Here is a 14,709-nt window from a genome sequence, read left to right as displayed (position 1 = left end):
CAAACTGCTATCATAAATTAGCTGGAAACATTTGTCAGGCTGATAACAGCCGAGACAAAGCAGGACATTTTCTAATCCTTACATAGCATCGTAGAAATGTGTATACTTGAGTAATAAAACAAAGACCTAAAGACAATTTAAAATGTGTTTGGATTAAAATTGTATGCAATAATGTTGAGGCTTCTAAGAAAACTTGCTAAAATATTCACTGAAACTCTTAAGTGGAAAAAAAGAAATGTTTGTTTTTAAATCAATCTCTCTTCGTGCCTTTAAGTGAGTTAGATCTGTCTTGATCTTCACTTGTCGAGAAACGACTGCAGGTCAATTGCATCAAATCAAGAACTAAAAACTTGAATCAAGGCAGGATAAGGACCAATGTTTTTTTTTTTTCCTGCCACCATGTGCAGTGGAAAAAGATTGTAAGCTCAGCGCAAGGGGAAACATGTCATCATGTCACCAGGTCTCCATAACAAAAAAAACAATTTCTTTTTCTTTTTCAGGCATTCGGGCAGATGTTTACCAACGATGAAAATAAATGCAAACGGTGCTGGATTCTGTAATGGAAGTGCATCCCTTAGTGTTTTACTGCCCTTGAATAATGGAGGCACATAAAAACAACTTAACTGAATTTGATCTTTATTACTCAAATTTCTTTTATACTTGCTGTTAAATCACGTAGAAACACAACCTTGTTTTTGTTTTTGTTTTTTTGTCCAATTTTAGTGTTTTCCTAATATGGATGTGAATATGAATAAATGGATGCATGCTGATTGGAAAAATAAAACAGCAGGGAAATCTGTTATAGCTCAGTGATTTTAATGAAAAAAAATGAATTAATACTAGCTCCAGCTCTGTATTTATGGTTACATTTTAGGACTTATTGTTTATTGCTTCTCTCAGACGATACGTTTGTGTTGCATTTGTCCGTCGCAGTGTGAGTTTGTATCTGGACAATATTGCATATGTACAAGCCGCATCGTTTTTCATTTGAATGCATCCCATTGAAGCTGAATTTATCTTTTTTTTTTTTTATTTGAGCCTGTGATCCTGCTTGCTAGTACAGGCATAAACACACAAAATACGCACACTTACACACTGAAACATCTGCTGCTGTAGCAAGATGTCAGGTCAGTACGTCGCTGCTTGTTAAACTGGCTTTTTAGCTGCTAGTCCGTTATGTCATTTTGAGTAGATTAACCTTCAGTGCAGCCATTTTATTCGGCGCTATGTTGTGGTTTTGGTGTAAAATAAGGACACTGTTGCTCAGATGGCGAATGGAGAATTCATGTCCGTTTATTTTGAGCTTTTTGCACAGCATGATCTTGACCGTTTCCATTAGCAAACTTTTGTAATTTGATGTTTTGAGGATTTTTGGGGATTTTTGTTCCTATTTGGTGACGATAATATTTTGCAGTCACTAGATAGATTGAAAGGAATGCTGCCGCTATTTCCCTGTTAAGGGGAGGGGGCTGAAAGAATTTGACATACTTCCCACAGTGCTTTGCCCCATCCCGGGTGTTTGGACCAGTCTGATTGGCTGGAAGGCTTTGGGGAATTCTTTTCACCAAAATGGAAAGCTGCTCCTGTTTTTTCTTGAATATGTCATTAAAAACGTTCTCGTCGAATGTTTATCAGCGAGTTTGCGTGCTTCCTGTGTTGCTTTTAAGAGGAATTGGGATCAAAATTTTCTGTAAGGCATCATGGTTCAACTTAAAGATGCACACATGTAAGTAGCATTTTATTGTGTAGTTTGTATTGTTATCATCTTGCTAATGTCCCTCTTTATGTTTGGGGAAGGCTGTTTGGTTTGTGTCACTTGTGCTGTCAGTTCTTTAAAGCGTGGACCCGGTTTTACTCTCATTCATCTTTTTTCAGTTTTTCCATCTTGTTTGATCTGTTCTGTTCCATTGCTATGGAAATGTGCAAGCGAGGGGATGGAACAGAGGCTTCTGTCAAACAGCGTTTGTCAACGTAGCGCCTTTTTTTAGCAGCGTTCTGCTGCAGAAAGCTGAACATTCGGGCCACTCTGCGTTTCTCTCTTTTTGTCCTTCTATTGTGTTTTTTCTGCCCTTCCTCTTCTCACTCTGTTTTGATTCATGTTTTTTGGCGCACAGGGATGTACACACACACACACACACACACACACACACACACACACACACTCACAGAGCTCGAGCTCTGCTGTGTTTGCTCAGGATGCATCGCTCATTAACCTTTCTTCCTCCTCGACATTCCTCCTCTCTGCTGCTGTGTCGTCCCACTTGCATAAAAATCCACTGAAGATGTTTATTTGTAAAACAGCATTGTAGCGAGGAACCCAGGGACCTGGAAAAGAGCAACAACTGGCGGGAGGTGTGAAGGCTGCAGACGGTCATTTACGTGTAAATGAATGGACTGCTCCACGTTTGTCTCGGTGCGCCGTGTCGTATTTGTGACGATGTGCTTGTGGTCTGCGTGCACTTTCTTTGAAACTGCAGGAGGAAGATAAGTTTGGACAGGCGTGAGGGATGGTGTGTAGTGTTGTGCTGCTTTCACGGCCTGCACCTTCGTTCCTGTTCAAAGGCTTTTGCATACAACTCGAGTGCTGTGGCGGCAGGGAGTCATGTGATCAGACTGGCATTCAAGCATTGTCTTAAGCTGCATAGTTTTTCTATCGCATAACCTGCTGAACTCACACGTTTGTTTATTCAGCAACGTTCCTCAGATGCCTGTAGTGTAGTGAAAAGTATCAGTTTGTCTTAGGAGTCTGTCGACTTCTTACTGTAAATGTTTCCACTCAGATTGAGATTTTAGTCTGCAATTTTGAAGGTAGTTGTACATTTATTTATTTTTCCTGAAAACTACTTAAAATGGCATTGAATGTGCGGATTGCCCTTTTTTTTCATCAAGTTGTACATCTTTCTTTTAAATACTTATTGTCTTTTCTTTTATTTTTTCTCCCCCTCCTAATGTGTCCTCTGACGTAGTCCTTGTACTGTGCAGTTTCCTTTTGGTTTGTTTCTTCTTCCTGCCAATGTCTGCACAGGACAAAGCTGCTAAACAAAGAGCTCATTTGTACACACACACACACACACACACACACACACAAAAAAAAAATGAACCTCCAACTTTTCACCAAATAGATTGGTATAAACTGGTCTTTGTTGCTATTATAAGTCCTCAAAACATTGAAATGTTTTTGTTTCAGCTATCGGAGTCGAGATGAGGACCGCATCTCCAAACCAGGAGGCATGTCCACTCCGGTCAAAATCTTTGATGACGGCGTGTTGTCTCAGGCCAGCGACCAGGCCAGCTCCAGCAATGACAAACAGTTACCTCCGCTGCCTGGTAAAGAAACCGCTTGCTGTCAAATGGCTGTGTTTTGTTTTTTTTTACTTTTACTTTGTTCATACCTGAAATAAAATATATTTCAGTGTTTAATTTATTTATTAATTTTTTTTATTTTCGAAGATCATAAGTTAAGCCCTCCAATGTTTACAACTTATGCCAACATGCGTCCTTATCCTTTGCGCCATCATTATTTCATGCTCCTGGCCCGGTATGCTGCAGCTGTTTTCAGGGCACTAACCCCCTCCCTGTGTTTGCATTCGCTGCAGAACCAAAGCCAGTTTATGCACAGCCTGGTCAGCCAGACGTAGACCTGCCTGTCAGCCCCTCTGATGCACCGGTGCCCAGCGCCGCTCACGACGAAAGCATCCTCAGGTAAACTAAACCATCCCGCTGTTTCTCAAGTCACTGAGCACATCTGTGCAGTAGCAGCATGAAGTTCATGCCAAATCGAGCGCACAGACTGTTCACATCGGTGATATTATTCTGAAAGTGGTCCGGATCTCTTAGAAGGGTTGTTTTGAAATCCTTTTATTTACTGACCTTTTTGTTCTCTTCTTTTTTTTTCTTCCTCTTCTTCTCCCTCCTGTTTTTTTTTTTTTTTTCTTCTTCTGCAGGCCAAGTATGAAGTTGGTCAAATTCAAGAAGGGAGAGAGTGTTGGGCTGCGGTTAGCAGGGGGGAACGATGTGGGAATATTTGTGGCAGGAGTTTTAGAGGATAGTCCAGCTGCCAAGGAGGGCTTGGAGGAGGGGGACCAGATTCTCAGGGTATGCTACACTCCCTTCTCTTCAGCTCATGTTTTCTATTTATGGTCATTTAAGCACAACTTGCATTTGTTACAGAACAAAGTTGTTGCACAGCTGGATTTTTGCACAAAATAACCTGTAAACATTTGACTATTTTTTTTTTTCAGAAGCAGACATCTTGTCTGAAACTAAAGTTTCAGTAACTATGATATCAGAGTTTTTTCAAAGTTGTAGCCGCTCCCTTTTTTCTCCCCCGAACCCACATGGCTTCAATGGAAAGAGCATCTGGTGTTGGTGCCAAGAAACAGACAACACATTGCTTCACGCTGAGTTTTATTTTAACAAGTGGCGCAACTATGTTGTTCACAGCCACAGTAGAACTATGTCTTTGCAAAAAAGATCTTGGGAATAAAGAAACAATGTATGTGTGAGTTTATGAGTCATTCCCTTGATCGGCCTCCTGTCAAAACCTCCCGTTGTTCCCAGAATGAGGACACAATAGAGGTCGTTCTTTCACTTCTGACCTCTGAACAGTTGACGGACTGTTCAGCTGAACACTAGTTTAACTCTGTTGATGGGATGACGGCAGCTGTCTTGATGCCACTGCGGGACTCGTTCTCTGACGTGTGTCTTTAGACCTGCTTTGAACCTAACTAACTAACAGCGTCAATTTCCGAAATCTTTATGAAGAAGATTCCTACTGTAGGCTGCAGCCCTTATTTTGTGCCTCTGTGCGCTCCGCCGACTGTACAAACACATCTCTGAGACTTCCAGGACATTGTTTTCCCTCCTTAGGTGGTTTCCCTTTGGTCGCCGTGTGCTAGAGGAGATAAAGACGTCAAGCCCTACTGTTTCTGGGAAGGATAAAAGTGTCTTTTTGAGGTCCACTGACCCAGTCCATGTGTTTCTGATTCCCCTGCTGCCCCTCAAGCAGAGTCAATAAACAGAGCTTATTGTGTTTAGTGCAGCAGTAGGAGGCCATGACAGAAAGGCTGCTTGGTTATTAGAGGAATTCTCTGTTGCGCTCCTGATGGGACCGTTTCATATAACAAAATGCAAAAAAAATAAAATAAAAATAAAAAGGCAGCAGAGCACATTCAAGTCCCAACACCTTAAACATGGCTCTTCTAGCAGCAGAAATTCAAGCTTTTTCTATGTTTATAGGTCAACAATGTGGACTTCGCCAACATCATCCGAGAAGAGGCAGTTCTGTTTCTGCTGGATCTCCCAAGAGGAGACATGGTTACCATTCTGGCACAGAAGAAAAAAGATGGTACGTTTAAACTATCGGTTTTAGTAGGACGAACACACGAAAAAGAACCAAAAATATATGTGGGATCAGCAGTGGTAATGTTATTTTCTCATCTCCTTTCAGTGTATAGGAAGATTGTGGAGTCGGACGTCGGTGACTCCTTCTACATTCGGACACATTTCGAGTATGAAAAGGAATCTCCGTACGGACTGAGCTTTAACAAGGGCGAGGTTTTCCGTGTGGTAGATACGCTCTACAACGGCAAGTTGGGTTCCTGGCTCGCTATCCGCATTGGAAAGAATCACCAGGAAGTGGAAAGAGGCATCATTCCCAACAAGAACAGGTAAAAAAAAAAAAAAAAAAAAAAGTTGGGTCTCATTAGTCTGTTACAACTGCGCAGCTTGTTTTGCGACTTAATCAACAGGCAGGGACGGAGGAAAAGGGACATGCTTGTAAATCTAAGACTATCAGGAAAGTAAAATAGGTGGAGATCATTTCTGACCCATCTATCCAAATTCATCTTGTTTAAATGAATTTGTGTTACAGCTTCCTAAATTGGGAGACTTCATTGTATGAAATTTAGCTAACACTTTTTCTTCAGTATGTGGATATGAGAAATTGATATTGCACTGAAAAATCATCCAGCTGCATATTGCAGCTTCTGCACACAGAAATGAATAATGTCATTTTATTCTTAAATCACGTGAACCAAAGTTATTATGTACAGCCAAGTGGATCAAATCAAGTAAAAAAAAAAAAAAACCCAAAACAATAGAACAAGCAGATAAGAGTTGAAAATGAATAAAGCGATTTAAGAAAGAGCAAAGAAACTTTAAAATACATTTTTAATCCCAGTTTAAACAACAAGGTAAACAGTGACAAAATAGGCTATGCTGTAAGTTTTTTTGTTTTTTTTATTTGCACATTTTGTTTGTTTATCTGTGTGACATCTCAGGGATTTTATTGTGGCTGAATTATTTTTTTTTTTTATCACTGACATCCAATCTACTAAACTACATAGTATTTCATCTTAAACTATTAAAATGACAAAATTAAGACTTTTTATGTAAACATGTTTCAAAAGTTCACTGTGATTATTTTGACGCTGTTGATCGGTTTACCTCTTGGTAATAGTTATTGATCTACTTGCACTAATTTAATCAAATAATTTAAAGAAAAAATACTCTGTGAACTTATTTATTTGTATTTAAATTAGCAATGAAAGGCAACTCTGTCTGTAAGGCTTATTGTTTCTGTAGTTTAATCTTAATTTATGAGCTTGTTCACTGTGGCAAAAACTTTATGAACTAGCCATTTAAAATTTGCACATAATATTTAGTCTGACATGCCTTTATTTTACCAAGGCATTCTAAGGCTGTGTTCTTTTTATCCCATTTTTGACTGCATCATAACCTAATGCGTTTCTTTTTCAGAGCGGAGCAGCTCTCTAGTGTGCAGTACACCCTTCCTAAAACTCCAGGGGGCGACAGAGCGGACTTCTGGAGATTCAGAGGGTTGCGAAGTTCCAAGAGGAATTTGCGGAAAAGCCGGGAGGACCTGTCGGCTCAGCCGGTTCAGACCAAGTTCCCAGCCTACGAGAGGGTTGTGCTGAGGGAAGGTAAGGTTTCCAAACCCACAGTAAGTGCGGTGTTGGATTTAAAGCTTCTGCACATTATCGTGTCATTCATTAAACTCAAATATAACACGGCGGGTCATAAAAAAAAACAGTAAGTTCCAGAAAGAACTGCTTGACAAGTCTTAACTGAAATGTTTTCTCCCCGTTAATTTGGTGTTGTGGGATCACAGCTGGATTCCTGAGGCCAGTGGTTATCTTTGGGCCGATCGCAGATGTGGCCAGAGAGAAACTGGCCAGGGAGGAGCCAGAGATTTTTGAACTAGCAAGTAAGTAATAAAGCGAGATCCATATAATTTTCACTTTATGTGTTGCACCCTGGTATGTCTCTGGGACGGAGACCACACCTTTAATTTACCCATTACACACCACTGAAACCAAGAAATGACAAATATGAACCCCGTTTATTTACAAGAGAGGAAGGTGGAAGTGACCTTCTTACAAGCTAATATATATATATACAATTAGAAAGCGTTTTGTTCTCAGAGCCAGAAAATGATTAAACCCTTGAAATTCATCAGACTCATTGTTTGAATGGCATGCTTTCTTTTTTGGAAATATAAGATTCTTCTTTAGCGGATCGCTATTCACCTGTTGTCGAAATGTCTTTAGTCCCACTTTATGTTCTCAGTGTGAGTGTTTGTTGGATTCGCAGCAGAACTGAATATCCTTTTTAATTTCGGTCCTCATCCACCTCTTCTCACCTCTCCAAATTAGAAGCAGCTCAAAAATGTGGTTTTCGTTCTCACACTCAACGCAGCCGCACTCGCATTCAGCCCACTCCCACCCAAGTGTTTCCATTCCTTAATGTTTATTTGCACAACTCCAGTGATGTTTACGTAACTGTATTTTCTTTTCAGAAACACAGCAACAACAAGGAGGGGAAAGTATGTCACTTAGTGCATCAAGTATATCTATCTATGTGTATATATATATATATATATATTTGTTTTATTTGAGTCAGTGAATGAGCAATAATCTATATGAACCAGTGTTTGGTGACTAGTTCCCTTATTCTGTTGATGTTTAAACAACAGCCACTGCTTTGTTAATGCATAGAGGGGAATAGCACTTAATTTAATATATGTGTGAATTTTCCATCATCCTTTATGGGAAGAGAAGTCTTAAAACCGTAAAACTAAACATGCGATTTTTACAAATGTTTCATCATACTGACACACAGCTAGCTTTCCACAGACACCGAGACAGAATGGAGATGCTTGTTTGAAGAAAATCAAGTTATGAAATTGGATTTCTCTCAAAACTGGACTGTTAAAAATGAATGCAAATCAATTTAGGTTTCAAAGAAAACTTGCATGGCGTTCCCTTTTGAAGACTTTTGGCACAATGTCAGCACTGATAAACAAGCACTCTGTCTGTGGGGATTGTGCATGTGTTGGATTTAATGAAAATGTGACGTGAAAAGTGAACTGCCTTTCTATGCTCCCCTTCCCGCCCCCCCTAGCTGTTGTTGCTGCTGTGTCAGTGTGACCGCCTCACTTGTTCTTGGTGAAAATGAATTAAGATAGTCTTCAATCTGAACGTAGATGACAGCCAAGCATTAAATTCAGTGGTATTCCCCTCTTTAATATGGATTTTACGGTGAAAGATGAGAACAGTGAGGCTGCATGTCGAGCTGTGCAACATGAGATGCTTCAGAGTCAGGAGATCACAAACACCCCCTCATGGCCAGCTAAAGGATCCGACTAATACACAGTAAACAGGTTTTCTGAGACTAAAAACAGTGGTTTTCACGTTTGTCGGGACTTTTTCTTATTTATTTGCTGACAAAAGACAAGTAATTAATTATTTATAGTAAGAGAGATTTCAAATAACAAAGTTTGCTTTTTCATTTAGTAATTTTCACCTTAGGTTAGATTGAACAGACACAATATTCTTAGGATAAAAAAAAGTGTCTTGCATAATAATGAATGCAAAGTGGAATTATGTTTTAAGCACAACTTCCTCCACATTTAGTAGCACCTCTGGTAAAGTGCAACATTTCTCAAAATAAATGTGGCTTTTGCTGCCGCAGCATGATTCTACATTTCCAAGTTTCATTTGGCCGTGTCACAGTTTTAGTTTTATTTTATACTTTCTTTCTCTGTAGATATGTAGATTGGCAGGTTTAGGCAAGATCATCTTACATCTACCTTTCTTTTCTCAGCTGGTTCTCTTGTCTTAGCCCTATTGAAGAGTATCAAAGAGAAAGCAAGTCATATTTATGAGACATAGCTTTCTAAGCTATAGATTACAGTGTCCAGACACGAGGATTAACATAAAGTTTACGATAAAAAGTTGCTAAACATCTTTGGGACATCTAGTAATAGCAAAAGCAGTTACGTTAACAGCTGATCTTATTCCCACCTCTGAATAATTAGACTCTGATTAAAGGTAATATGGTCTTATTGTGAGGTTTTACACATCTTCAGCTGGGGTGCCATTAAGTGTGGAAGATGCTATAAACAGTAGTAAAAAAATAATAATAATTAAAAAAATTCTTCCGGGACCCAGACGGTTTTTCTTTTCTTTTCTTTCTGCTATTTTTGGAAGAAAGCTTGGACTCCTGAACAAAGCTAGCTAGTTTGAAGCTTTGTGAAAATGCTCCCAGTTTTAAAGACAAACACTACTAAATGATTTGTTTGCCTGAAGGAGTCCTGTCAGTTTAAGGTGCTGATGGGGAAAACAAATCTCTCTTGTCACCATGGAAGAAAACTATATCTTGTAAAAAAATTAAGCAGTGATAATATTAGAGCCAGCGTCTGAAAAGAGGGCTGCGTATGCTAGAACCTCTGTGTGCATGGGCTATATTTATTTGCACTTTGCTAAACATAATTCTTGGGATATTTTAGAAACGTTTGCAGCTCTTAGATCCCTTTACAAGTAGAGCTTATCCACGTGTTTGAATCCTCACTTTGCCGTACATCCCAGTGAGATGACTCCCCTAATGTTTTTTGTTTTTTTTTAAACCTTGTGTTTTTGGTCAGGAAAGCATTTCTTATCTTTGTGGAAAATATAAACTCCTCTTCACATGCCTGCTGAAATCCCCAAGGCCTTAAAATGACACCGTGGTCTCATTAATCCCAAATGACCCTCCTGCTCTTGAATGTGCATATCTAACGTCAACGAGCCACACGTAACTCATTTCCCTGCACTATAATCTACACTGCTACGTGCCCTTGCACACACATATTTTAATAATCACCGAATTTCATTCCCTAATCCCTCCAAAAATACTTCACATCCGCTGCATGAATTGGCTGCTGTCTTTATTTTTTGGTATGAAATATCTAGCTGCTCCCATGAACGTACACTTGTCCTCTCCTATTCTGTGAATATCGTTGCGCTTTGAACCGCTCTGTTTTATGGGAGTTGACAACTGCACGCTACAAAAATGTCTAATTGGGGCACGGGCTGTGCTTAATTTTTTGTAACGGCCCGTTTCGTCTCCGGCAGGGAGCGAACCGAGGGACGCGGGAACCAACCAGAAGAGTTCGGGCATCATCCGCCTGCATACCATCAAGCAGATCATTGATAAAGTGAGTAAAACTGCACAAACAGGAAAGACGAAGCCGTTCCCCTTTTTGCTAGAGACGTTTTAATGTGGAAGTGAGACGTAATAGTATTTTTATAGCTCGATGCTGCCCTCTGGTGGTATGAACCCACTCGGCTAAATGCAGCGCAACCGCCTTGCTTTGCGTCTATTTTTGCTCAACAATTGCTGAACATATTTGCAGTCGAAGTAATAAATTCTGTTTTCTGCACCTGAAGGACAAGCACGCGGTGCTGGACATCACCCCCAACGCTGTGGACCGTCTGAACTACGCTCAGTGGTATCCCATTGTTGTGTTTCTAAACCCAGACACCAAACAGGGGGTCAAGAACATGAGGACACGGCTCTGCCCCGATTCCAGAAAGAGTGCCAGAAAGCTCTTTGATCGAGCTCTCAAGTTACGGAAGAACAACCACCACCTCTTCACCAGTGAGTCCACACACGGCTTGAACAGCAGAAACCTCCCATGTCTCTGATTTGTAGCTTGTTTCATTGCTGTTTCAGTGATGCTTGCGGGGTGGAATATAAAACATTACCTGACCTAGTAAATGGTTAGCAATGGAAATATAAATAAGGGCTTATGGCATAGTCTTGTTTTATTCATGTTCCACGCAGACGGCTGCATGTTGGCTTAGCTGAAGAGAAACATTAATGAGACAGACCTCATTTAAAACTGCAGTACTGGATAATTTCTCTATAATAAATTCGAAGTTCCCAGTTTAGTTCTTTTATTACATGCTATGTAGTTTTGCCATATGACAAAACTTCCATACATGCAGCTCCTTGACTTCTGCGTTAAACTGAGGAGCAAATCTTATTATGAAGAGATTTTTTTTTTTTGACATTGTTTGTAGTTTATATACTTAAAACCATTAGGGATCCTTAACAATTGTAGAAATATATTTTTATTTAGTTAATTAATGCCTTGCAATAGTATTCACCCCCCTTGAACTGTCCTCTTTTTGTCCTGTCAAAACAAAAAGAGCATTAGGACATTATGTGAAAGCACTGATCACTTAAACTGCAGGACAAAGTAGCACATAACTGAAATGAAAAGAGAGATGTTGCATTGTTTTAGTGTTTCTTTTTATTTTTACTTTTTTATTTTACAAATACAATTAGACGAGTGTAGTGCCCATTTGCATAATGTAGGTTTTTGTTATAATTCTTGCCTCTACCATCATTGAGGAAAATGACATTTATTTTGAGAAAATACCTTAAGCTCAGTTCTAAATGAACTGAGAGTATCATTAAATAGTCATTTTCAAGTCTTTTGACAGGCTGTCCATTAGATTTAGGTTTGGACTTTGACTGGGCCACTCTAACATTTGAATATCCTTTGATTTGAACTATTTTCTGTGAAGCACTGACTGTTTGTATAGGCTTGTTGCACTACTGGTTTGAAGGTCCTCCACTTTACATTTATGTGCTACTTTGTATCATAAAAAAAAAAAAAAAAAAAATCCCCCAGTAAATTCATTGAGGTAAGTGGCTGCAATGTGAACAAGCATGTGAGAAAGCTAAAATGATATTAACATGTTCACAAGTCACTTAATGTACCTGATTGATATTAAAGGCTTAACTGGAGCGATGTCATGTTTTGTCTTTCCCGTTCAGCAACCATTAACCTGAACAACATGAACGACGGTTGGTTTGGAGCCCTGAAAGAAACAATCCAGCAGCAGCAGAACCAGTTGGTGTGGGTGTCAGAAGGAAAGGTAAGGCATGGTCAACCGCATCGAACCAAAGGCGAGTATTTGTGTTTCTCACCCGTTCTGTTTGATTTCCGACTCCCTCAGGCTGATGGGGCGACCGACGATGACCTAGACCTCCACGACGACCGCCTCTCCTACCTGTCGGCGCCGGGCAGTGAGTATTCCATGTACAGCACCGACAGCCGGCACACCTCCGACTACGAGGACACGGACACGGAGGGCGGGGCCTACACCGACCAGGAGCTGGACGAGACGCTGAACGACGACGTGGGTCTGCCCGCCGAGCCGGCCATCACGCGCTCCTCGGAGCCCGTCCGCGAGGAGCCGCCGGTCATCCAGGAGCCCCCCGGCTACGTGGCCTACTCTCACTCGGCGCAGCCGGACCCGCTGAACCGCATCGATCCGGCTGGGTTCAAAGCCCCAGTGCCGCAGCAGGTAGCGTTTCTGAGAGCCGTACGTCTCCCCTGTTGTCTGGAGGACGTGGTGTGCGTTAGAAGGGTTTTCTGGAGGCGCTATTGAACACACCGTCTCCCCTCTGCAGTTACTCTGTGTGCTATTATGAAACAATATTATGAAACTGATGTGGGGGCAGATATATATTGTGATTATATACAGAAATATCATATATATATATATATATATTTATTACACTATTTATTTTAGCTGTTCACGTCTTTGATGTTCGTTAGTGTGGATTGTTTTGATTTCCTTTTGCAAATAAGAACTTCCGAGTTCTGTTGTTGTGAATTGTTGTACCACTCCGGGCTGCCTCAGCTGTCTGACTGTTGCTCATGTCACCGGGACAGAAAAATCATGTCTTTATTTGAAAAAGTGTGTGTACCAGTAATCACCAATGTGCACTTTGTTCTATCTATGACACCAGAAAGTGTTATGTGCATGACGGAAATACCAGTGTTACTTCACTGTACTTGTGAAATGTATTAAATACTACTCAGTTGGCAGGTGTATATCTAAAATAGAAACGTCTTGTCATCTGAATGATGTGTTGATGATCACGACAAGGGGGAAATATTTACTTATTATACACATATTTATTATATATTATATATATATTTAAATATGTATTGTAACCACGGAATTAAAATCGAGTTAGTATCCTTTAACGATGAAATGTTGTCCTGCTACTAATTCCTAACCTTTTAGATGTGGAGCAGAGGATTGTAGAGGGGGCTGAGACGCTTGTAGCATTTGTTGAAACTGCACCGTGGCGTGTCAGCGCGTGTTATTAAACATTTCTGAACCACTTCACAGAAAGCAGAGGCCACGCCTAGCATCCCCAGGCAGCCTGAGCCCCTGGCTGAGGCTGTGCCCCCTGCTGTCGACGTTACTGTAAAAACTGTAGGGGCTCTGAGCCTTGATGAGGTTCCCGCAGCTCCTTACAGCAAGCCGAGCCCCAGCCAAGAGGCTGGCTCGCTTAGGAGGCCCACCCCTGAGCTAGCACCTCAGAGCGTCACCCCAGAGCCTCTACAGTCCGGACTGGCCGGTCCAGAACCAAAGGTATCCACCTGACCGCCGCTGGACGCTTGGCGAAACCTGGCTCGGCTCTCCTCGGCTCGGTCTGACCTCCTGTGTTGCTGCTGCCTGTCTGCCTGCCTCCCGCTTCTCTCTATCGCTCTGTCTTTTCTGCCCTGCATGTCAGCTGATCAAAGTGCTGCCCAGAGGAGACAAAGGATGCGTGTGCGTGTGAGCGTGCAAGAGTGGAAGCCGGTAAACAACAGTGGGCCTGGGAGCTGGTGGCTGTGTTAATTTGCCTACGTGTTGACGGGCGGTAGAAACTCTGCAGCTCTCACTGTTGCTTATCCTCTTTGCATGGCTGCAACATGTTTGCCTTATTCTGTGTTAACTCGATCTTCTTGCTGTGTTTATCAATGCAGACTAAATTATTATTTCCTTGTAAAAGTAGCCATACACTTTCCAGCAGGTATGTTTTCAGCTGCTTTATCCGATCTGGATGGACAGTTTATGGCTATTTAATCAAATTAAAATTGAATGTCTTTTTTTTTATTATTTGTTAAATTCAGTTTATTCAAGTATGTGCTTGTATCTATAAATGTTAACGTGGATATTTTACTTTTAAACTCCATCAAGACAGTGGGCAACTTTTCTTTTTTGACATTTCTCCACATGTGCTCCTGCATGTGTTCAGATTGAACGACCAAAACATGCTTGGTTACCAAACATTTGTTCTCCGTGTCTGGGAATACGTTAACAGCAGAGACTTTGTGTCACTTTTGTTTTGAAAGAAAAGTTGATCCCATTGTTTTTTTTAAAATATGTGGTGGTCTTTCTTAAGTTATTTTCGATAAGTTGGCGTTACAGACTTATTTTGTCATGTTTTTGCAACCTTCAGCTCTACTGCAATTTCCATATGGTCTAAAATGTATTCTGACTAGTAACACCTCCCTTTCAGTGTCTCTATTTCAGGTCTTTTCCCTTCCTGTTTCTTCTTCTGTAATTTCAA

At 40.7% G+C, this 14,709-nt stretch overlaps 1 protein-coding gene across 6 annotated transcripts in view; it reads left to right on the top strand.

Moving 5' to 3' along the window:
- tjp1a (tight junction protein 1a) overlaps nucleotides 1–14,709 on the top strand; it is a 51,694-nt gene that overhangs the window by 26,185 nt on the left and 10,800 nt on the right. For 3 of the 6 annotated variants that reach the window (XM_088004261.1, XM_014971666.2, XM_014971665.2), the window contains exons 9-21: nucleotides 3,188–3,327; nucleotides 3,597–3,702; nucleotides 3,945–4,095; nucleotides 5,239–5,347; nucleotides 5,450–5,669; nucleotides 6,760–6,944; nucleotides 7,133–7,228; nucleotides 7,820–7,846; nucleotides 10,416–10,498; nucleotides 10,731–10,941; nucleotides 12,130–12,230; nucleotides 12,312–12,662; nucleotides 13,500–13,745. In XM_088004261.1, the coding sequence (XP_087860387.1) occupies nucleotides 3,188–3,327; nucleotides 3,597–3,702; nucleotides 3,945–4,095; nucleotides 5,239–5,347; nucleotides 5,450–5,669; nucleotides 6,760–6,944; nucleotides 7,133–7,228; nucleotides 7,820–7,846; nucleotides 10,416–10,498; nucleotides 10,731–10,941; nucleotides 12,130–12,230; nucleotides 12,312–12,662; nucleotides 13,500–13,745 (2,026 nt within the window). The remainder of the gene's footprint in view (nucleotides 1–3,187; nucleotides 3,328–3,596; nucleotides 3,703–3,944; nucleotides 4,096–5,238; nucleotides 5,348–5,449; nucleotides 5,670–6,759; nucleotides 6,945–7,132; nucleotides 7,229–7,819; nucleotides 7,847–10,415; nucleotides 10,499–10,730; nucleotides 10,942–12,129; nucleotides 12,231–12,311; nucleotides 12,663–13,499; nucleotides 13,746–14,709) is intronic. The other 3 variants (XM_014971669.2, XM_088004260.1, XM_088004262.1) reach the window with 2 other exon arrangements.

Source organism: Poecilia mexicana, unplaced genomic scaffold (genome assembly GCF_051168715.1).
Source record: "Poecilia mexicana isolate PSO_F unplaced genomic scaffold, ASM5116871v1 scaffold_3, whole genome shotgun sequence".
Lineage (NCBI taxonomy): Eukaryota > Metazoa > Chordata > Actinopteri > Cyprinodontiformes > Poeciliidae > Poecilia > Poecilia mexicana.
Note: the sequence above shows the minus strand (reverse complement) of the source record. Positions and strands in the feature narration are given on the sequence as shown.